Source organism: Lepidochelys kempii, chromosome 2 (assembly GCF_965140285.1).
Source record: "Lepidochelys kempii isolate rLepKem1 chromosome 2, rLepKem1.hap1, whole genome shotgun sequence".
NCBI classification, from domain to species: Eukaryota; Metazoa; Chordata; order Testudines; family Cheloniidae; genus Lepidochelys; species Lepidochelys kempii.
This window is the reverse complement of record NC_136381.1, coordinates 88,041,789-88,066,309: the sequence shown is the minus strand read 5'-3', so window position 1 is coordinate 88,066,309 and position 24,521 is coordinate 88,041,789. Positions and strand designations below refer to the sequence as shown.

The 24,521-nt window shown below is 40.6% G+C and overlaps 1 protein-coding gene across 9 annotated transcripts in view; it reads right to left on the bottom strand.

The window, feature by feature from the left end:
- PTPRM (protein tyrosine phosphatase receptor type M) overlaps positions 1-24,521 on the bottom strand; it is an 835,052-nt gene that overhangs the window by 386,730 nt on the left and 423,801 nt on the right. For all 9 annotated transcript variants that reach the window (XM_073331568.2, XM_073331567.2, XM_073331560.2 and 6 more), the window contains one exon: positions 3,220-3,394. In XM_073331568.2, the coding sequence (XP_073187669.1) occupies positions 3,220-3,394 (175 nt within the window). The remainder of the gene's footprint in view (positions 1-3,219; positions 3,395-24,521) is intronic.

Below are 24,521 nucleotides of genomic sequence, written 5' to 3'. Positions count from 1 at the left end.
CGATAATGTCACGGCAGGCCTGGGGGCTGAACTTTGTGACATTGTCCTCACCCATAACTATTTCACATTTGGGGACAATGTATACCTTCAAATCAGCGGCACTGCTACGGGGACCCGCATGGCCCCACAGTATGCCAACATTTTTATGGCTGACTTAGAACAACGCTTCCTCAGCTCTCGTCCCCTAATGCCCCTACTCTACTTGTGCTACATTGATGACATCTTCATAGTCTGGACCCATGGAAAAGAAGCCCTTGAGGAATTCCACCATGATTTCAACAATTTCCATCCCACCATCAACCTCAGCCTGGACCAGTCCACACAAGAGATACACTTCCTGGACACGACAGTGCTAATAAGCGATGGTGACATCAACACCACCCTATACCAGAAACCTACTGACCGCTATGCCTACCTATCTGCCTCCAGCTTTCATCCAGACCATATCACACGATCCATTGTCTACAGCCAATCTCTACGATACAACCGCATTTGCTCCAACCCCTCAGACAGAGACAAACTCCTACAAGATCTCTATCAAGCGTTCTTACAACTACAATACCCACCTGCTGAAATGAAGAAACAGATTGACAGAGCCAGAAGATTACCCAGAAGTTACCTACTACAGGATGGGCCCAACAAAGAAAATAACAAAGCCACGAGCCATCACCTTCAGCCCCCAACTAAACCCACCTCTCCAACGCATCATCAAGGATCTACAACCTATCCTGAAGGATGACTCATCATTCCCACAGATCTTGGGAGACAGGCCAGTCCTTGCTTACAGACAGCCCCCTCAACCTGGGGCAAATACTCACCAGCAACCACACACCACACAGCAGAACCACTAACCCAGGAACCTATCCTTGCAACAAAGCCTGTTGCCAACTGTGTCCACATATCTATTCAGGGGACTAATCTATTCATAGGGCCTAATCACATCAGCCACACTATCAGAGGCTCGTTCACCTGCACATCCACCAATGTGATATATGCCATCATGTGCCAGCAATGCCCCTCTGCCATGTACATTGGTCAAACTGGACAGTCTCTACATAAAAGAATAAATGGACACAAATCAGACGTCAAGAATGATAACATTCAAAAACCAGTCGGAGAACACTTCAATCTCTCTGGTCACTCGATTACAGACCTAAAAGTGGCAATTCTTCAACAAAAAAACTTCAAAAACAGACTCCACCAAGAGACTGCTGAATTGGAATTAATTTGCAAACTGGATACAATTAACTTAGGCTTGAATAAAGATTGGGAGCAGATGGGTCATTACACCAAGTAAAACTATTTCCCCAGGTTTATTCCCCACCCCACCCCCGCTGTTCCTCAGACGTTCTTGTCAACTGCTGAAAATGGCCCACCTTCATTATCACTGCAAAAGGTTCTCCCCTTCCCCCTCCCCCGGCTCTCCTGCTGGTAATAGCTCATCTTACCTGATCACTCTCGTTACAGTGTGTATGATAACACCCATTGTTTCATGTTCTCTGTGTATATAAATCTCCTCACTGTATTTTCCACTGATGCATCTGATGAAGTGAGCTGTAGCTCATGAAAGCTTATGCTCAAATACATTTGTTAGTCTCAAAGGTGCCACAAGTACTCCTTTTCTTTTTCCTTAAAACTAGTGTCTTCTGCATAGACTTTCTATGCTGATTTCAGAAACATGGTCTCTTGAGTGTTCTTGAACCTCAAATGTTTTCCCAGGTCTGATTTGTTGTGCCACATATTGTATTCCTCTAAATATTACAAGTTTTTCAGGTGAGGGAGTATGTCTTTAAATAAGTTCTGTGAAGTACCACATATGTTTAGAGCAGTATACAAATGAACAGCTACAGAGCTGTGCATATTTTCTCCATAACTAACTAGTGGATCCATTCAGAAGAAGTGTTAACCTGTTGCTTAAGGCCAAAAAGCCCTGATCACAGATTAAGGGAGCAGAGTTTATCAAAATTAAATTCCCTTCCCCTACTACTCCCTGTTCTGGACTTTTCTTCTTCTTTCACATCAGCTGCAACACTGGGGCCATACAGCTCATGTGAGTTATGATACTGACTCAAAAAGAAGAGAAAGATGGGCCCTCTTTAGCTTAGAGGATGCTATTTTTTAAAAATCTGCTATTGTGATTGGGGTTCCTTTCCCCTCACCAGTTCTGATCCCAACTTCTGGGGGATTTGGTGGGGGGACACTCCCTATGTCCCCATTCACCCACCAAATAAGATTTTAGTTTCTTTGGAGGCGAAAGGAAAGAAAGATGATAAGTCAGTCTTCAGTCTCAGGCCCTCTTCTTGTCTGCTAAGTATCGAGCTGTCAGCCAGAGAGATGTAACACGTTTAGGTGGCGCGGAGCTTTATAAAACATATCAGTTAATGGCATATCATACAAGTCATACAAGAACTGACCCCACCCCATTTTAGCTGTTGGGTTCCTGTTCACTATCTATAGCATTTGGCCTCATCTGTGACTACTCCCTTTAGAAAGTGGGAGTCATGAACAGATTAGATGGCCATTGTTATGGGTAAGTACTCTTCAGACTCAGGATCAACCTCCATGTTAGAGTACCCCACAGAGCTTCCAAGAACCAGCTGCTATAGAATCTGTATTTCTCTGAAAAGATCCCAAATGTATTCTCTCAAAAACCGGATATAAAAAGAAGTAAGCAAAATGTAATTTAAATAGAATGCAATATAATTGTATCAGCACTGTTTTCTATGATGCAATTGGTCAACTTTGTATACATTCATTTCACATTTTGAACTTTTTCTGACGTTTTTAAAACCTCCCATATGCTGAATATTTATATTTTAAGAGTTTTCCTTTATTTTTTCATACCTCACACTAAATACATTTTTAGGATGCAGCCTCCACATAGGAGATAGGTTGCCAGGAACATTCATTCCATTTCAGAAGAATCATCTAAATGTACATTTAAAAATACATATATTTTTAAATAATGCTTTTCGTACACAAGCAGTAGTAGTATTTAATAAATAACCCTTCAGGATGGCATTTCCCACCAGTCTGTAAGAGCAGGACAGAATCTTGAGATTTACATAAAAATGGTCTGATTCACAGGTCTTTTTTACTGAGCCTCTCATTGACTTTAATGGGCAATGGGTGACATACTTAAATTGCAATTGCATGCTCTTATTTCATACACCAAACATGTACATATTATAAATAAATACATATGATATTCTGAAATACCTTTGACTATCAATTCTGCATAGCTTGATACTCCAGCTCCTCCTTCTGTGCGAATCATGCAGCGGTAATTGCCAGCATCTCGCTTTGTAGCGTTCACCACGTTAAAAAAAGCTACGAATCGGCGATCATTAGACACCTTTATGTCCTTCAAAGGTGCATCCCTTACATAAATGCCCTAGAGTAAGACACAAAAGTAAAAATGTTGTTTTAAAATAAAAACATTTATTGGAAAACAACTTTATTTCTCCAACTCTCTCAAAAGAGGGGGGAAAAGCAGAGGTCACAAAATGTTAAATTTAAAGACATTTCCAACATATAACATTTCTGTTCTATTCCAATTAGGGTTAAAACAACAGCAGTAGGCAATCATTCACCTGGAACAACTGGCAAGGCTGCTCGTCTGTACTCTTTATAGATGAATGAGTACACAGATTTAAGAGCAATAGCACTTATTTGCTTGGTTTATTTGTATTCAAGATATTAAAGAATTTTTTTAAAGCGATGTGCAAATCAATATGCCCTAAATCTTTCCTCCTTTCCCCAGACCTGCTGATAAGCACATGGATCTTCCCCAGCCTGCATGTAAGGGAAACAGCTTCTCTCATGGCCCTGTCCTTGCCTAGAGCCACTATTTGATTTGGGTATCCATACAACTGGGGTGAAAGAAGGTACATGCATTACATATCATTACATGTATCCGGGATAGTTTAAACTTTAGATAACACTTAGTCCTGCCACTGCAGGACACTTGACTAGATGACCTCTCAAAGTCCCTTTCAGTCCTATGATTCTATGATTATCCTAACTGTAAACTAGCAAGAAATTGTCAAGAAAGTTAATACAGGCTCAGGCTACATTACTAGAGCTTGTCATGAATTTTTCAACAAAACATTTTTTGCCAGAAAATACTTATTCGTCAAAAGCGAAACTTTTTTCTGAAATGTGTCAGTTTCAACATAACTGTAATCGGAAAGATGGAAAGGCTTTCCAGGTCCAGGTTGGAATTTCTGGTCAAAACCAAAGAAAGAGACAGAGATCCCTTGCAGATTAGCGAATAGCCTTGTGGTTAGGTTATTCACCTGGACTGCAGGAGACGCTAGTTCAAACCTCTGCTCCAAAGGAAGGAAGGACTTGAACTGCAATACCCACTTCTTACGTGAGTGCTCTAACACTACTGGTTATTGGGGGGAAGGGCCCTGGAGGTATCTGCCTGTCATATTGTTTGAGAAAATTGTCAAAAGCATTCAGTGTCCCAATCTGGAATGAAAACAAATGTTGAAACCTCAACATTTTCTGCAAAATGGAATTCTTGTTTTCTGCCCAGCACTATTTATTCCCCATACTATGTGCTCCTTTGAACCGTGGAGCATCCCACTTACCACCAAATTTCCAGTGATCCTGTCAGAACTGGAGTCTCAAGACTGACGCAGAGGCACAGAGCCTCATAATGAATCTCTTAGGCTTCAGGGGGAGGGGGACCTGCAGTTTCTGAGAACTGAACCCTTTCTTATTCTGAATTTCTACAGGATTGAAAGGAAACATCATTCCCCTAGCAGAAGAATTCACAGAAAACCCAGAGAGGAATCTTGTAGCGTTTTAGGCCCTCGGTGCCATTTTTTCTGCAGAGGGGCATGCAGCAGCCTATACCATTTAACTGTATTTGTTGTTTTTGTTATGTTCCTGTGACTTTATTTAAGAACACAGAGCAGGCTACAAAACTGTATGAACTATCTAAGACAGCTAGCCCTCTCTGTTTTCTATCCTAGGAATTTGTAGTTTGTGTTGCAAAATTTAAGATCCAGTAAGGAAATGCTGAGCTCAGTTTGTTAATTATCATGTTTAGTTGTCAACATATTGAAAAAAGAAAGGAGTACTTGTGGCACCTTAGAGACCAACAAATTTATTTGAGCATAAGCTTTCGTGAGCTACAGCTCACTTCATCGGATGCATTCACTGGAAAATACAGTGGGGAGATTTTATATACACAGAGAACATGAAACAATGGGTGTTACCATACAGGCTGTAACAAGAGTGATCAGGAAAGGTGAGCTATTACCAGCAAGAGAGCGGGGGCCGGAAGGAACCTTTTGTAGTGATAATCAAGGTGGGCCATTTCCAGCAGTTGACAAAAATATATGAGGAACAGTAGGGAGGAGGGAATAAACAAGGGGAAATAGTTTTACTTTGTATAATGACACATCCACTCCCAGTCTTTATTCAAGCCTAAGTTAATTGTATCCAGTTTGCAAATTAATTCCAATTCAGCAGTCTCTCGTTGGAGTCTGTTTCTGAAGTTTTTTTGTTGAAGAATTGCCACTTTTAGGTCTGTAATCGAGTGACCAAAGAGATTGAAGTGTTCTCCGACTGGTTTTTGAATGTTATTAAGAATTTTTATTTATATATATATATATATGTTAATATAATATATATAGCTCACGAAAACATATGCTCAAATAAATTTGTTAGTCTCTAAGGTGCCACAAGTGCTCCTTTTCTTTTTGCGGATACAGACTAACACAGCTGCTACTCTGAAACATATTGAAAGTAACCTTAAAATACTGTTAATAGCCATTGAAAGCTGCAAATAATAGTCACATTAAATTGGTTATTGTACATAATTCATGAAGCCAGAGTCAATGTTAATCACAGTATTAATGCCAATGTAGCAGGATATTACACAGAAAATAATGATTTGCATTATTTTAATGAGTACGGTAATATAATGTCATTTCTCTTTTAAATGTAAATTTGTGGTGACAGCATTGTAATTTAAAATTTTAGAAGTATGTACGATTCCCAAAGTGGAAAACTGAGAGAGCCATTGTTTAAAAATTATTTATCCCCGTATCTGAGCACGACTTGAGGCAATTACCAGCTCCTTAAAATTCCTAGAAATCTTTTTCCCTGCCGGAGTGACATCACAATTACTATAAGCAAAGCTCAGAAAGAACCATTTCAAGCCAAACCATTATTTTCATTCCCTTTGCTTATGGTAGTTGTGATGTCATTCTGGCACAAAGACTAGGAAGTTAGCAGATAAGTTTAATTTGGAATTCAGGGAATTAATAATGTTTGAAGTGCAGTACTAATTTCATTTTTAACACAAGTCAGTCAGTGATTTAGGCCTAATTATCAGAGTTGCTGAGCAATAAGAGTTGCCACTGATTTCAAGTAGAGTTCTGTGTACGCAGCACCTACATCTTCTTCCTTTCTAACCTACTAAAAAATGTGAAAAATATAATTTAGACACAAGACAGACAGGCACAAAAAAAAACAGGCTGAAAGACTCATCTTGTGGACTGCTTTGGGACTCTTTAAGAGTAGGCGAGCGTTGTGAGTAAAGCAGATAACGGGCTTAGACTCATGGTCCTGACTAGCCAGAAGTTTATTGGATTGTCTCAATTACAACAGAACTGCAGAACTATTGAAGTATATTGAAAATTATTTCTAGCTAACATGATGGTATTTCTTCATGGCATAATGAGATGAACAGTTTGTTTTGCAGGAGAAACAGCAAAAGGATGGCAATTTAGCCTCTGGGAGGAGAAAATACATTTTACTCACTCACTGACTTTAGATGGTAGGAGTAGAGAAGAAACAGACGGCTAGATTACCCTGTCCTTGCAACTGTGAAGCGGGCGAAGGGTCATAAGAAACTCCCAACCACTGGCCTTTTGCCCTCATGGAGGATCAAGTCACATTCATATTCCCCGTACTTGGTAGCGCTCAGGTCCTAATCCCTCCTATTGCAAGGGCACAAGTCACTCCAAAGGGAGGTCAGGAGAGATGGCGCTATGACTTTACATAACCTTCACATCCATTTGCACAGCTAGAAAACAGAGAGGAGAGACGGCTAGACCAGGCAAAAGCGTGGTTTATACTGCATAGTCTTCCCCTTTCTCCCAGGACTGGGAAAGGATTGTCCCTTGACAGGTCCCCTTGGAGGTCTTCCTGGGGTTGTGCCACTCCATTCCTCCTGCAATACAGACTAGATCGTAATATACACAAAGGGCATGTCTATACTGCACAAAAAGGTGTGTTGTTAATGCAGGTTAAAATAGCCATGAAAACATGGCAACTCATCTTTTAACTTGGTGAGCAGCTTGAGCTTGGGTTAACAGCTACAAATAGCACCACGGATGTTGCAGTACTGGCAGTGGCTCAGGTTGGCGTCTTGACTCCAATCCCACCCAACCACCCTTAGGTCTGATCTGGAGTGGCTAGCCCGAGCTGCCATCCTACCACACTGTCCACGCTGCTATTTTTAGCACACTAAGTCAAGTGGAGCTAGCACAAGTCTATCTGAACAGGGAATCACATTGCTCAGCTGCAGTGTAGACATACCCATAGAGGCTTTAACTCAAGCTGCTCATGTGAGCGCTGAATTGAGTCGCTGTGTCTTCACTGTCATTTTAATCCAAATTAGCTAACACAGGTTAGCTAACCTGAGTTAACAACTGTCATAAATATAAAGGGAAGGGTAAACACCTTTAAAATCCCTCCTGGCCAGAGGAAAAACCCTTTCAACTGTAAAGGGTTAAGAAGCTAAAGGTAACCTCGCTGGCACCTGACCAAAATGACCAATGAGGAGACAAGATACTTTCAAAAGCTGGGGGGAGGGAAAAACAAAACCTCTCTGTCTGGGTGATGCTTTTGCTGGGGACAGAACAGGAATGGAGTCTTAGAACTTAGTAAGTAATCTAGCTAGATATGCGTTAGATTCTGATTCCTTTAAATGGCTGAGAAAATAAGCTGTGCTGAATGGAATGTAGATTCCTGCTTTTGTGTCTTTTTGTAACTTAAGGTTTTGCCTAGAGGGATTCTCTGTGTTTTGAATCTAATTACCCTGTAAGGTATTTACCATCCTGATTTTACAGAGGTGATTCTTTTTACTTTTTCTTCTATTAAAATTCTTCTTTTAAGAAACTGAATGCTTTTTCATTGTTCTTAAGAGCCAATGGTTTGGGTTTGTGTTCACCTATGCAAATTGGTGAGGAATTTTATCGAATCTTCCCCAGGAAGGGGGGTGTAAGATTTGGGAGGATTTTTTTTTTGGGGGGGGGAGGCATTTCCAAACGGGCTCTTTCCAAATTATATCCCTGTTAGACATTTGGTGGTGGCAGCGATAAGTCCAAGGGCAAAAGGTAAAATAGTTTGTACCTTGGGGAAGTTTTAACCTAAGCTGGTAAAAGTAAGTTTAGGAGGTTTTCATGCAGGTCCCCACATCTGTTCCCTAGAGTTCAGAGTGGGGAAGGAACCTTGACAACAACACATACCTTTTGTTTGTTTTGTGGTTCAGACATACCTAAAGTAAAATATGGGAAGTTCAAGAAGAAAATTGTCTTACATCTGGTTCTAAAGGGCACATTTGATATCTCTGTGGATATGTAAAATGAGAAACTAAAATGATTTATGCATTTGAGAGACTAACTGCAGAGTTTATTATAACTTATAACCTATTGTTCCACTGGGATCCTGCCATCCTTTAAGCCTCTGGTGGGTTCTCATACACAAGCTCATTTGCCTGATTTCTAATATCCCACTTCCTGCCCCAAAAAAGGGAAAATGGTTTGATCACGTGTGGGAAGTTTTAGCCCTATTCTATGTGGGAACTTTTAGCCCTATATTGATATAAGAATAGTGCAAAAGCTATTCTTATATCAATAATCTTGACTGAAATTAGAGGCACATGGAGCACATTTTCATGAGTGCAATCTAGTCCATTCTCTTGCTCAAATAAACACTATACGTGAAACTTATCAAATGGAGCACACCTTTGCCACAGATGATTCTTCACATTTTCAGCTCCCTTAAGAATACAGAGTTCAGCAAATAGGTTGTTTCTGGTTGCTCTAAAATTCACAAATGACTTCCAGAACAAGACTTATTTATTGCTAACTTTACTGAAGAACATTAAGACAGTTATTGACTATTGTTAAAAGGATATTAGTAATCATTAACCTTAACTGGTTTTTTTTTTACTTTTTTTTCCTATTGAAAGAGCTCTAGTTCTAAGTCACCAGTTTAGTGAGACTGGCAGAACTCAAACAGTGATGAAATAAATCATTAACATGAGATTCCACTGTAGATCTCAGAAAACCCCTCCCAGCATTTTTTCATTTTCATCCTTTTAGAAAAATCATCAAAATATCAAAGGAAATTTAGTGTCAGTGAATGGTGTTAGATTGATGTCCCAGGGAACACCATTCCTGTCATCCAAAGAAAAAGTACAGTACAGAGATAGTAATCTCCCCTATGCCTCCCAACCCTTGACCTAAAGAGGCAACAGCCAATGGAAAAGAGGGTTATTCTGTGTAATGCAGCATGAACAGAGAGGATTGGTAAGGAATGAAAGTATATGATGAGTTAAATACTTATCAGACCACAGTATTAAAAAAAAAGAAAAGAAAAGAGCCCTCCTTCAGCAACAGCTAAATGGATAGGCATAGTTCAGTATTTCTGTACATGGTATAAAGAAGAGTTAGATTAACGATGGACAGTGCTAACCATTTCGCTGTACCTAACATTCTTCTCTTTTAGCACAGCTATGCTGTATCATTACTGGTAAATGAAGATAGCATGAAGTTCTTCTTATTACAACAGACATCTTCATAATCCTGTGGGGGACCTTCAGGCATTTTGCCTATTACTATAGCCAAAAATCAGTCACTGTAACAACCAAAAATGGAGGAAAAGGTCCAAAAGTGTGATCAGAGTTTCTTTATATGGCTTAAACACATTTTGTTTCAAGGTTTCACTACAGCAGAATTGAAACAAGTTTCTCAGCCCACTGAGAAAATTATATGGAGAAACAGACTCATCCGTTTATATGTAGACTCTTTTCCAGGTTTTATTAACATTAAAAATGTGGGTTAAAAGTTCAAGTTGCAATGATGCAATACATTTTTTTTTTAAGTTTCTTGTTTTCATTTGCAGAATTTACTTTGGGGGGGGGCAGGGGAGAAAAGGAGTTTTATCTGAGAGTGGATAATTTTATATAGTAGCTTACTTCTCAAAGGAGCTAAAAATCAAAAATACGTTTTACTTCATTGACACTTTCATGTGCATTTTGCTTTGCATTGCTTCACTCAAGATTTACATTAATTGTGAAACAACGATGCTCACACAGAGGTGCATGGACACAAGAGGCTCCTTTTTTACTGTACTGTCCATGGACAGGTCAGGGCCCCTATTTTGTTTCTCTTCCTTTTTGTTTAAATGTGAGCCACACTTCTAGCCATTGCACAAAATCATCACCAAACTGTACAGGTAACACAGTGGTCACTCATATAGGGAAATTTAACCCTAATTTTGAAACCTGAAGAAAAGGCGGAGGAATCAGATTTCTTTTTTCCAGATATAATGCTAAACACAGGCCCAGTATGGCACACTTGCATATTACATTATTTCAGTTTTAACAGCCAAAATCATTTCATTGTATGATGATACAATGGGATCCCAAGACTGTTTGAAATATTCTAGTTACAATTAACAAATGAAGTATACAATATATTTCCCTACTGAAAACACTGCAGACTTTTTTTTTGTGTGGTTATTTACAAATATATTCCATTCAGCACAGTTCAGAAAAAAGCAAATAAACTAAATGCTCTGGTGGGGTTCTTGAGTTCCCCAAATGTTACTTTTTTAAACCAATGACAGAATGTACCTGCGCCCACGCCATACACACTATTGTAATAATCTCTGTACAAAGCAGATTTTATAAAGGTATCATTTGAAAACTCATAATTTGCTGGTCAATATTGTCCTCAAAATATGTGTGGCAACACTGAAGTGATAAGATTCCACTGTGTGGTGTTATTAACACATGTTCCAAACTGAGGTTGGCAAACAGCTTGGTGAGCATCTAGTTTTTGACCGGAACACCCAGTTCAAAAGGGACTCTGGCGGCTCCTGTCAGCACCGCCGACTAGGCCGTTAAAGGTGCTGCGGCGCTAAGGCAGGCTAGTCCCTACCTGTCCTGGCTGGCACCGCGCTGTGCCACAGAAGCAGCCAGCAGGTCTGGGTCCTAGCGAAGGGGGCCACAGGGCTCCACACACTTCCCCCGCCCCAAGTACTGGGTCCACGCTCCCATGGGAGCTGGGGGGGAGCAGTGCCTGAGGGCAAGAGCAGCACATGGAGTCTCTGCCCCACCCCCAGACCTGCTAGCTGCTTCTGGGATGCAGCACGGTGCCAGCCAGCCATTTAGCCCCTGCCACATTCAAACTCCCTGTCCCAGCCTGGAACCCCCTCCCTCATCCTGAACCCCTCATTTCTGGCCCCACCCTGGGGCCTGAACGCCCAATTGGAGCCCTCACACCCTCCTGTACCTCAACCCCCTGCCCCAGCCCAGTGAAAGTGAGTGAGGGTGGGAAGAGCAAGCCACTGAGGGAGGCGGACTGTAATGAGTGGGGGGTTGGGCCTCAGGAAAGGGGCAGGGCTAGGGTGTTCGGTTTTGTGCGACTAGGAAGTTGGCCACCCAACAAACAGCTCTGTCCTAACAAAGGAATGTGCGCTCTGCTTAATTTGCATTGAAGCAGTAAACAGAGTCATCAAGCAGGAAGGGGAAACAAAAGAAGCTCAAACATGAGGAAAAAGAAGCAGGAAATATTCTTACCCACAGACTTTTTGTCTCCTGCATCTCAGTGGGAAATGTTTTTCAAGTGGGGGACTGACACTGTAAAAAGGAGGGACAAACACCCCAAGGCACACCCCCACTGTCCCTGCCCATCGATTCTCTGCACCTGAAGCAACAGAGGAAACCTTCATTGGATTCTGAGAGGAGGGGTCCTGACATAGAGAGTTTGGTCAGTAAGACTGCTGAGAAACTTTGCTTGAATCTGATACAGTTTGTTAAGCCAGGCACCAAGAGCATTTTACCTTTATTTTCTTGCAACCATTTCTCACTTTTATGCCTCATTACTTATACTCACTTAGAATCTCTCTTTGTAGTTAATAAACTTATTTTATTCTTTTATCTAAACCAGTGTGTTTAAACTGGAGTTTGGGAAACTCTGTTTATGATAGCAAGTTGTACGCACATTATTTCTATTAAAGAATTAACAGCATTTATATAAACTTGTATTGTTCAGGAGAGGGCTGGGCAGTACAGGACATACGTTTCTGAGGGAAAATCTAAGACTGGGAGTGTTTTGGGGTCACACTGCAGCTTAATGAAGGATGGTAAGAGCCAAGGTGTGGCTGGCTGGTTGCTGTACATACAGAGGCATAGCTGGCATGCTGGAGGCTGTTTGTGAGCAGTCCAGGCTTCAGGCTACAACAGGAAAGCATTGTAAAGGGCACCCCAGGTTAAAGGGCAGGAGTGACACAGCTACTCATTAGTCTGGATTGTACCCTGGTATGTCACAAACCCCACAAATAAACACAACCAGATCACTTAAGTTAAACCACTTTGGTCATTAGAGAATAGCTTTACTCCCATCCTGTTAAAATAAATGCCTTTATTTAAATGGCAAAACATTTTTTGCATGGAACCCTAATCTGAATCTTTTTAGCATCTCTCAGAAAATTATGACAAAATCTGTAGTTTGCTAATCCCATTTTGATAAAACTGTATACATTTACATTTCACATAAATTTACATTTTACAATGATACACTAAGGTAACGGATTGAGTTTCAATAGGTTGTTATAACAGGTTGCCTCAACAACTTTGTGTTGTCTAAAATTTTCACACACAACTTCCCGCAGCACCAGCCAGATAAATATATTTCTTTTCATCTCACTTGGTAGCTCAGTAGTGCCACGTGGGAGATCCAGGTTCTACTATGGGTCAAGGATTCCAGTCCTCTATGCCACTGAGATTGGGAGAACGGTGGGACAGGATGCTCATCCCCTGAAAAGGGGAAGATGGCCCAGCACCACTGAGTACTAATCCCTTTGGGCAATGAAAGACAACTTCTGACTGGCTCCAAAGGGAGATGAGTCTACCCCTATTAGGCTAGACGGATTCTGATAACACAATACTTCAGAGAGGAGGGGATGCAAAAGTGGTGAAAATTAGATTCCACTGGATGTAGAGGATCCCCTTTTGGACAAATGTTCAGAGAGCACAATAAAAAAAATGTCACTCAGAAACACTGTTTAAGCTAATCGGTGTATGTCTACACTGCACACTAAGCGAGGTGAAAGGATATTAGGGACTAAAACCTGGGGCACCTGGGCCACTGGGAGGTCACGCAGAGCCACCTCCCACGGAGCACTGTGGAGGCAAGGTGCCACAGGCAGTACCTCCAGAAGGGCCAGAGCGACCCTGTCGCCCTCTGATTGGCCCACATTTACTATTTAATCTTGGAGGGTGCCACAGGAAGTAGTCTGGGCAACCATACAGACTTCCGGCTTGCTAGAACTGCAGATCTTGTCCTGCTTCACTTTCTGATCACCGGTCTCTGACCCCGGCCTGACTCTTGCCTCTTCACTTCAACCTGGTAACTACTCCTGATCTCTGATCTCCAATCTCTGATTCTGGCCTGATCCTCACCTAGACTCTGGCCATTACTCTGATCCCTGCTCACTGACTACCACCTCAAGGCTGTCCTTGACTCTGACACCAGCCCAACAATGACCACGAGGCCAAACAGGCTGCACCCTGGTCCTTTACATGCAGGCTTTGACTCAGGTTTGAGCCCAAGCCTCCTTTCTGTCCTCACACAAATCAGTCTGACTTGGGTCAGTAAGCACTCAGAACTAGGGCCCGACCAAATTCACAGTCCATTTTGGTCAATTTCATAGACAAAGGATTTTAAAAATAGTAAATTTCATTATTTCAGCTATTTAAATCTGAAATTTCACGGTGTTGTAATTGTAGGAATCCTGACCCAAAAAGGAGTTGTGGGAGGATCGCAAGGTTGGGTGGGGGAGGTTTGAGGTGGTGGCATTGTCTTCAGATCTGGGCAGCTGGAGAGCAGTGGCAGAGCTGCTGCCAGCAGCAGCGTAGAAGAATGACATGGTATGGTATTGCCACCCTTACTTCTGCACTGCTGTTGGCGGGATGCTGCCTTCAGAGCTGGGTGCCCGGCCAACAAACACTGCTCTCCAGCTGCCCAGCTCTGAAGGCAATGCAGAAGTAAAGGTGGCAACATCACAGCCCCCCTAAAATAATCTTGTGACCCCTCTGCAACTCCCTTTTGGGTCAGGAACCCCAATTTGAGAAATGCTGGTCTCCCCCTGTGAAACATGTATAGTATAGGGCAGTGGTTCTCAAACTTTTTTTTTTCCACGCACCACTTGCAAATTGCTGAGGGTCTCAGCAGACCACTTAATGATCTTTCCAAATGTTGTTTGTACTGTTAGCTAGCTATTGTAAAGTGCTTTGGATAAAAGCACTATATATAAAAAAACTCCTTAATTAACTTTTTTTGTTCTACAGATAGAAGCACACAACTCATATTTTAATATCAGTAGTCTTCCTTTCTAATGTGAAGGATGTGCTCTCCCTCCCCCGGCCACGGCAGCCCCCGAGCTGGGGCTGGGAAGGAGGGCCGTCTCGTCCCAGCAGCTGCAGCTCTGGAGCTGGGGAAAGTCACCTTTCTCTGGCTGGTGCGGCCCTGCAAGTCCCAAATTCCCCCCACCCCCTCTTCTCACCCCACTACCCCTTCCCACGTACCTCCTATTCCCCCCAAGGCCACCACCTCACTTTACACGTGCGTCTTCTCCAGGCACCTAATTAGTAGAGACATGCCTGCACGGCTCCACTAACTAGTTGGGTGGCCCTTCATTCTCTCGTGTGCAGCCACCCAGGCGCGCACCTTAGACGGAACTATCCGAGGACCATCTGAATGGAGCTCGCAGACCACTGGTGCTCCGCAGACCACAGTTTTAGAACCTCTGGTATAGGGTAAAGGCACACGAAAGACCAGATTTCACAGTCCGTGACTCTTTTTCATGGCTGTGAATTTGATTGGGCCATACTCAGAATCAAGGTCTTAGGACCCTAATGCGGGAGGAGGGGTGGATCAGAGCCAGAGTCCCACTGAGACTTGGGTCCAAGCCCTGTCATTTTGCAGTGTGGACACAGCTCAAGCTTCAGACCCAAGTCAGAAGGTCTGCATAGTGCAGTACGGAATATGCCAGGAGAGCCAAGTCCAGCAATTGTAAACCCAGGTTTACAATACAGTGTGGATGCTCAAGTATGGGCTTAGAAACTCCAAGCTTAGGAGCCTGGGTCCTACAAACCCAGGTTTACAATGCAGTGTAGACATACCCTGGATGACTAAGTTTTAACTGGTGAGTCACTTACTAGAATTTCTGTTAAACCAAATACTCCAGCATACATTATTTAGTATTCATGGTTGTGGGAAAACATCATATTTAACTTTATGACATACACAGGTTGAAACCCCAAATGTAATGGTGGCAACATGTTAAAGTCACACAAAAGGAAAATGGAACACACACAATTTTCAATTTGGCCAAGCTAGAATGAGACAAAATAGTCTGATGGTTAAATTAGACTTACAGTCTCCTTTATGCAGTGAATTAATGTAAATGAACAGCATTTTACCAGCAACAAGATATACATTAAACCTGTCGGAAAGTTTTAACAAAAATCAGAGAAATAAATGTAAAGACATTGACATTCTAGGATGATAACTCCAGCAATTTAAGTAAATCAATCAATCTCAAAGCTTTTTTTTTTTTTAATAAACTCTTTTGCCAGTTCAGGCTTAAAAGGAAAGCTAGGTCATCAATTTATATTCATACAGGTAGAGTAAGCAGCTTTTCCTTTATTTAATAAAAGAAAGAGTCTGCATTATCCTTCTTTCAAATATGCACATTTGTAAAATGACTATTAAATTCATACCACTGGGATCACTACTAACAGCAGTAGTGCCGGAAATAATTTTGTTTAAACCATGCATATAATATAAATCAAGCAGTAATTGAATTCCTCAGCGAAATTGCTTTCTAGAGTTGTTTTCATTCTAATAATTAAGATAGTTGGAACTCTGAATGTCTAGAATTGCTTTCATAACCAAGACAAATGTTTGTCGATCTAGATAGAAAAACCAGATCCTGTGATTATTCCATGCTTATTCCACATGCATATATTAACAAATACATTTCAATTAGCTAATGAGGCTAACCTTGAAAGATGGAAATTCTAAATATTACTGTCCTGTTTGGGGTAAGTCTATTTCAAATGCCAGCTGGAACTGCATTCTGCAAGTGCAATTATCAGATATTCAGACAAACATTATTTTGGGGAACTATACAGCGAAGATTTCAAATTCCAACATTTTAATGTTTGGTCATTGAACTTTCTCCTCAAATTACAATGCTATCTGTAAGTCTGTGTTTTTTATCTGCAAATGAATGCTCAATAAAGCAATCAGATAATACTATACAAGTTACATATCTAGCAGTCTGATTAACAAATATTTATTGACGACATTGTGATCCCAATCATCCTATGTGAAGATGAAATTAAATAGACAGAAGGAAAGTATCAAGGGCTTTCTTGCATTTTCTGGAGTCATTAAGCTAAGTGTAATTTCCACAAAATAGGTGCTCTGAGTTTATGTACTAAAGTTCCTTGGTATCATGCTGACAAGAGCCAGTTTTTTTTTTATTACTACCCTGTGTTTTTTAAAAAAAGCACTTAAATTTTTTGTCTATAAAAAGTCAGTATAACTGAAAAGTGTTACAACTTCTTAAATGTTTAATGCTTATTAGAATTATAAAGAACCTCTTTCCATCACTTTTAAATAGAACATGAGAGAACAGAAGTAAACCCACATGTCAATAACTCTAGCTTATCCAGAAAGACTATACAATTAGTAAAAGTACCCCCCACCCAAAGATAAGCATTGTGCTTCTTTGCAAGGAAAACTGTTGCAGCAGTTCTGTACCTTTGGAGCAGAAACAGAATATAATCTTTTTAAACATTTCTGAGGTTTAATAATCTGTCCACTTCTAAATCTGTTCAGCTAATAAAATGCCATTAATAAGTAGTCAACACTTCAAGTCATGGCTGGTTCTCTGAAATATAATACACATTATATTTCACCTCCTTATTAAAAATGTTGAGAACTGGGACCAGCCCCTGTCTAGGAAGCGAGCATAAAATAAAAAAATATTTATAATTGTCCTCTTTGGCGCTCTATAGATATTGACTTCATGAAAGGCTGGGGGGGTGCGGGGGAGGGAAGGGTTTCCTGCTAAAGATTTCATTCATTAGAATAGTGCTAAATAGAATATTGCAGATGTTTTCCTGCTTCTTCCATCTAAGTGCAACACAGGGTAGCTAAAATGTGGTGCACCTGACATCCCAAGCCTCTTCACATAAGAAGTGTTAACTTCCTGGGAAGAGAAGGAGGGATGGGATGAGAACATTCGAACCTTTTAATATATTCTGATATGCAAGTTCTCATCAGAGTAGCTGACCCATCAAAATCGCTACTGGGTTCTCATGTAACAAAGTGGGGGCACGGGGAGTAGTACAAGGAACAATAAGATAAATCAGACATATGGAGTATGCTGTTCATCCACATTCTGGGAAACAGTAAGCCACCCAGTTGCCTCCTGAAAAAGAGACTTTTTGGAGTGGAAGGAGCAAAGGTACTGGTCACTCCATCCCCATCTATCAAATTAGATGTCTGACTAATCCAAAGCAAGACAGGTCCAGAGGTGGACAATAATACCTAGGACAATGCTGGCACTGTAAAAATAATAATCATAGTGTAGGAGAAGGATTTTATAATTGTACTATGAGAATTAATGTACGATTTGATTTCATCCTGACAGAGTCTGTGCTGATGTTAAGGCAGGGACAGACCACAACAATCTTTATGACTGATTATGGTCACCCTTTTGTTTTAGGATAAATTAGAATGTCTACTATGGTTTCCTATATGTATTACAAATTAGGCACTCCAGTTAAATATACATTTCTTTGTTTTAATGTTTAGTAAGTAAGAGACAGGATTTTGTATTGTGTCTATGTTAAGGAGATTCAAAATAAACTGACACTATTTGTATTCTCAAAGGTCTCTGTAAAAGATTGTTTGTGTGAATGAGGAATGCATGCATCAGGAAAAGATAAGGTGTGAAGGCCATTGTTATAGCCAGATGGTCAAGGAAGAAGGAGTAAAGAGAGTTAACGACACCAGAGAATCATCAATGCGCATCCATAATGAAGGAAGGGCAAACTGAGGACCCTGAGGTGAAGGCTAGCACCCCTAAAGACAGGACAATTGATTAAATCGAAACCAGGACAGGATGACCCTCTCAGAGGTGCTTTGGAATGTTAACACCAATCAAGGAGTAACCAATCAGAAACTGACACAGCAAAATCTATAGACTTCAACAGAGAAAAAGGACTATAAGAACAGGGTGCTTTGCCATGGGACTTTGGTAGGGGTTTATCAGACAGAGGGTGTAACAATGTTGAAAAAACGGTTACTTACCCTGCAGTCCCCAGGGCCCCAATCCTTTGGGAAGGGTTGGAAGGACTGGGCCTACTGAGGCCCCATAAGACTGTGCTACTTCTGAGAAGAGGCTGTGATGAATCTGTGACCACAGAGGAAACCGCTAGGCTAGGGTATTGAAGGACTGCTCCTACCTGAGCCCATGTGCGAGTTGGGGTGAGGCCTGGTTAGCTAACTAGCATGTGTGTAGGTTTTTATAGGTTTTAATAAGTATTCTCTGTAATGCTTTTGACCTTAAGAACTAAGTCGGCTTGCCTAGGAAGTATTGTGTGGTACCTTATAACTAGCGATTACACCTGTTAGCGGTCTCTGAAGAGAAAGCAAGGTAGTGTTATTATTTGATGATAGTGAGATCAGAACAAGCCACCAGGTTTCTGCCCCAAAGAACATACAAATCTAACTAGCAGCTGAATGCCTGTGTTATCACACAGGTGTAATTTGTAAGACACATGTAAAAAAGCTGAAAATGGCTGAGAATTTAAAAATTGGATGCTAAAAGACCATGAATCGCCATGATGATTTAACCTGGTGATATTTTAAACAAAGAGAGCTCTCCTACATGCTTGTATCTGTTTCCATTACTTTACACACATACATACATTTTAGGCTTTGAGCGATATGAGTGACATTCCTGAAATTTTATTATATAAAGATTAGTTGTGGTGCACTGAAATGTTAAAGTGGTGAAAATCTTTTCTCTTATCTAGGAGAGTAACCAGAAGGTTCCAATTACCCTGAGGATACACATATTAGAGGCACAGAGCCAAAGAGAGTTCTGGGTTTCATTACAGAGATAAGTTCATACAGAGTCAGAGCCCAGCAGTGGACCTACAAGGGACCAAAAGTTATCCCAAACTTCCTACTTGGTATCAAGCCACAATACCAGAGTCTAGGTTATCCTTTTGTAGTTTAGAACTTGGCTGAAAGACCACAGAGGGTGAACTTACTGTATTATAACTGCCCCAATGTTGTTAGCATCAACATCTTCTGCAGATGAAGGAGAAATATATAAAGACATTTTTCAAAACTGTTTGTGGATTATTCAAAACAGCTTATTTTTATGGTTTCAAATTCTCGAGAATCAATGACTCAAAATTTGGTAAGGGGACAAAAAATTTCTATTCGCTCAATGGGCAGTGGATTAGGCCCCGAGTCTAGAGCTCAAACTGGTAGTGACTAAAATTTGTTACTGAGAATTACTTAGTGGCTTCTATGAAATGAGCTATACTGAATCGCATACCTAATGCACAAATGTCTCATAAATCTCTCATTCAGAACTGAAAAAAAATGGATTCTATTGCCAGGGCTCTTGGTAGAGAAGACAGACACTAAATTAAACATAGACTGGATTCTCCTCTTAATAAGAATCAGGTAAAGATTTGGGTACATTGGTAGGGCACCATATTGAAACTTGCATTGCTGCTGTCCATGCATTAGCTTTTGTGAATAATTACAGGACTTCCATCACACAAGGACAGCATCCACTAGTCTTCAAGAAAGAATACGTTTCTGACTTTTTTCACAATTACATTTAAAAGTAACTTTATGAGTATTTGAAAGTTATGTCAAGTGCATGTGACTTTTCATTTATTTTTAAATATACTCTATTGAGGTGCAAAGTTTCAGCAAATATACACATATGCTTGCATTCAGAGCTCAATGTATTGAAAAAATAAAACTACCAATGTTTCAACAATTGCACAAATTCTGAAAACAGACATGCAATTTCAATTTGTGACGGCTTTATATTAAAAAAAACCCACACGAAGTTTCAATAATGTTAATATAAGTGTTTGATCCGCTACATTGATCTATTTTATACCTCTCTTTGGCTTGGAGGGGGCAGAGAACGGAAAATGCAGTTACTCTCACCAGAGAAAGTAATTTGACCACATTTAATTTGTGCATTTAAAATCTCAATCATAGTTTGCATTAACATAAACCAAAAAACTAATATGAGACTGTTACATGTGACTGCTGATATGATTTGAAATATAAAATAAAATTGAGTGAGGAATAAGAATATACAGATAATAAAATACATTGCACTATAAATGCTTCATAAATACTTGTTCATCGTTCTTATTTATTTCACTTTCACCAATCATCAGGAAAGTGACTCTTTTTTTCCCCTTTTTACATTGTCACTTCAGTTTCAGTAGAGCGCTGTACCTTCTGCATTAACAAAGGCCTTGCTATTTCCGAAACTTTCCTAGCTATTTTCTATTCTCCTACAGAAATTGCTGAAATTCAAACATGATCCAAGGTTTAATAGGTCAGTGTTCATTGATAGCCAAGTCCTATCCCCTCTGCTTTGCTGATCTTTCCCTTTTGCTCTGATTGCTAAGCATTTCCTTTTCTTCCCCTCTGCGTCTGACACAGAAACTAAATAAGAAATAGAGGGTGTAAAAGCACTCAGCAGTGGCACAAATAGGAATTAACAGCAGGATAGTCAGACAGGTTAAAATTGGGAGAGAAAAGGCAACAAACCAACCTCTTAAATTCCTCCCCCCACATAAACACAAAAAAACCCCTATGAAATACTTATTTCCTATCAGCTACGCTATAAAATGTAACAGCATCTGAATACTGATTTTAAAGATCACTGCATTTTAAAAGATAATCACTGCACAGTAGCATTGTGTTAATTTACATGCAAGTTATTTATTACCCAAATGTAAACAAGCTATTTTTTTCATTATGCAATAAGAATACTATGTAGTTAATGATGCCAATAGAAAAACATATGGAATGCAAAAAACACAGACTGTATAGAATAATCCATTGAAAAAACAGAGGGAATAAAATACAAAAATTGAACTGAAATAACATTAAGTATTTAAGAAAATTTTAAGATTTCCACTCTTTTTTTATTCACTTAGGCCCAAACTTTCCCCACTTCTACATGGGTCCAGAGGTCCCTCCAACAGTGGAGCCACTGCAGGTCTTTTGAACAACAGACAAGAAAAAGAAATCAGAACTTTTGCTATGGATATACTCTGGGCAAAATCCTCAACGGACACACACTGCCTTGGCTCCATTGAAGTCAACGAAACCTATGAAAATTTACCATGCACACCAACAAAGGCAATGATCTCCAAAAACTCTGGCCCCACACACAAATTCACTACGTTTTCAGGTATGCAGCAAAGATAGCTATCACCCAATGCACTGCATATCCTTCCTTAGCTGCACACATTGGACTTGGATCCTGAAAGGTGCTTATCAATCTGATCCCAATCCAGAAAAGTTTGCTGGATCAAGGCAAAAGTGCTCAGCACTTTGTAAGATTAAATACCTTACGAGCAGAGAAGAAAGAACTGTGCAGCACACAAATCAAATTTGATCAAAAATACTTTTTTAACTAAAATTTTCAAAAGAACTTCTCACTTATGACTATTTCCAATACAAATTTCAACCTTCAGTCGCCACCCATTTGGGTTACTAAACTGTTCAAAAAAGATTGCACAAGTTTTTATTTATAAAGAGGGAAAATGGCATTGTTCCACTCTCTCAGTAAAAATGGTTGAACCAGTTTTGGTTAGATGTCTCAAGACTGATCCAGGAAAATTTCAACTATATGGATGAACATTTCAAAAAGTTATGAGTAGACCTGAAAATTCAGAACTTGAATGGCACATAATGCTTGTGAAAATTTAACTTGTGGTTGCTTCTTCTACTGGTGTACTGCACCAGGGTATATTCATATATATTTCCCCACACACACCATTTAGTAATATGCCAGGAGGATAAGAACCCCTTGTGCTATACTCTACTGGGGTTGTTTTTTCAATACCTATCTTTGGTGTACTTTGATGTGCAACAATTTGCTTTCCAGAACTATCTCTGAGGGAGGAATGGTTCATAAGACTTCTCAGTAATAATAACAACAACAACACTTCTATAGCAGTTATCGATGATGCAAATAGAATATATCAATCCTTTTCCATCCTCACTGGAAAGTGTTAGATATTTGAAAACTGAGGTGAGGGACAGCAAAGGCAAAAAGGAAAGCAAAATCCTTTATTAATGTGTAATTTATTATTTGGAAACAATGTAAGAAAATGGAAATGAGACTGAAATTGTTCTTGGTATCCCAGATACTATGGAAGCAGCACATGTTCTGAAAGTGAAACAGAAGCCATGAAAGACTCTGACCCTCTCCTCCCCCTCCATTAAACAATGTACCACTATTATCCCATTATTAATTATTATTATTATTATAGGTGGGACTGGTATTACCGCCTATTGTTAAAGTTGCCCCAAGTTCCCATTATAAGACCTTGTTTTCAGTTGCTTATACTTGGTAAACTTTAATTATATGGAATAAAATTTTCCATGCCAGGTGTCTGCCACACACTAATTTATTTATTTTTTTGGGGGGTGGGGGATTTCAGCCATTTCCAAGAACGAGGCTATGGGAAAATACATTTTGTCCATGCTAAAACATTTTGGTGACCTTTTATTTGAAAAGCTCTAGCACCCCCATTCTTTGCAGCAGAAAGTTACTTACCTTGTAATTGGAGTTCTTCACAATATGTGGTTTCTATCTGTATTCCATTGTGAACACACATATACTCCATGTGCCTGAAACCAGAGAATTATTGCAAGCAGTGTCCGTTGGTCTGCGCCCATGCCCTTGCTATCCTCATGCTCTACACCAAGGTATAGGGGCAGGGTGGATTGACCACCTCACCAGTTCCTTCTCTAGTACATATCTAATCATGGTTCGAAGCAGAGTGGAAGGGTACTAGAATACAGGTAGGGGCCCCACATCTTGAAGAACTCCAGTTACAATAAGGTAAGTAGCTTCCCCTTCTTCTTTGAGTGCTGGTCCCTATGTGCATTCTATTGTGGGGGACTCAGAGAAGAGGAGGGGGCAAGAATACAGGTGGTAAAACTGCTTGTAGAACTGCTGTGCCAAAGGATAAGACAGCAGTAGAGTCTTGGACCACCGCATAAGGTATTCTGAATGGATGGATGGAACTCCATGTAGCTGCCCTGCAAATGTCAAGCAAGGGTACCTCTTGAAGCAATGTTACTGAGGCCTCTTGTGCCCTTGTAGAGAGACCCTTTGCACCATGTAGTGGAGGGAGCTCTGCCAACTGATAACAGAGTAGGATACAACCAGAGATCCATTTAGAGACACTGTCAGAGGATACAGCTTAACCTCAGACTCATTTTGCAATGGCCATGAATAGTTTAGGTGATTTTCTGACGGGTTTCATTCTCGTCAGGTAAAATGCCAATGCTTGTCACACATTTAGGGAATGAAGTCTCCTCTCCTCACTGGAGGATAGCTGGATTAATTGGGACACCTGAAGCCAATTAGGGGCTGGCTGAAACTAGTTAAAAGCCTCTCAGTTAGTCAGTTGGGCACATGTGTCAGGAGCTGTAAGAGGAACTAAGCAGTACAAACCATATCAGGCGCAAGGAAGGAGGTCCTGAGGTAACGGTGAAGAAGGTAGTGAGTGGGGGCTGCTGTGGGGAAGTGGCCTAGGGAATTGTACATGTCCTACTTCCAAAAAGTCAGCTACCATAGCTGCTACTATTAGGGTCTCTTGGCTGGAGCCGGAGTAGAGGGCAGGCCCAGGCTCCCCCCTCCCGTCCCCAATTAATCACTGAGACTGGGAGACAACAGAGACTGCGTGAGGGAGGGTGTTTTCTCCTCACCTCCCTTGCTGGCTTATTATGAAAATGGCTCAGTAGGCTGTAACCCTTGCCTCTAGAGAGAGAAGGGCTACGTGGAGGGTCACAGTGAGCCTCTGAGGCTAGCGAAATCCACCAGGAAGCACGGGATCCAGTGAGACAAGGACAGAGCTTTGCCACAATACCCAGGAAGTGGAGAGTTAC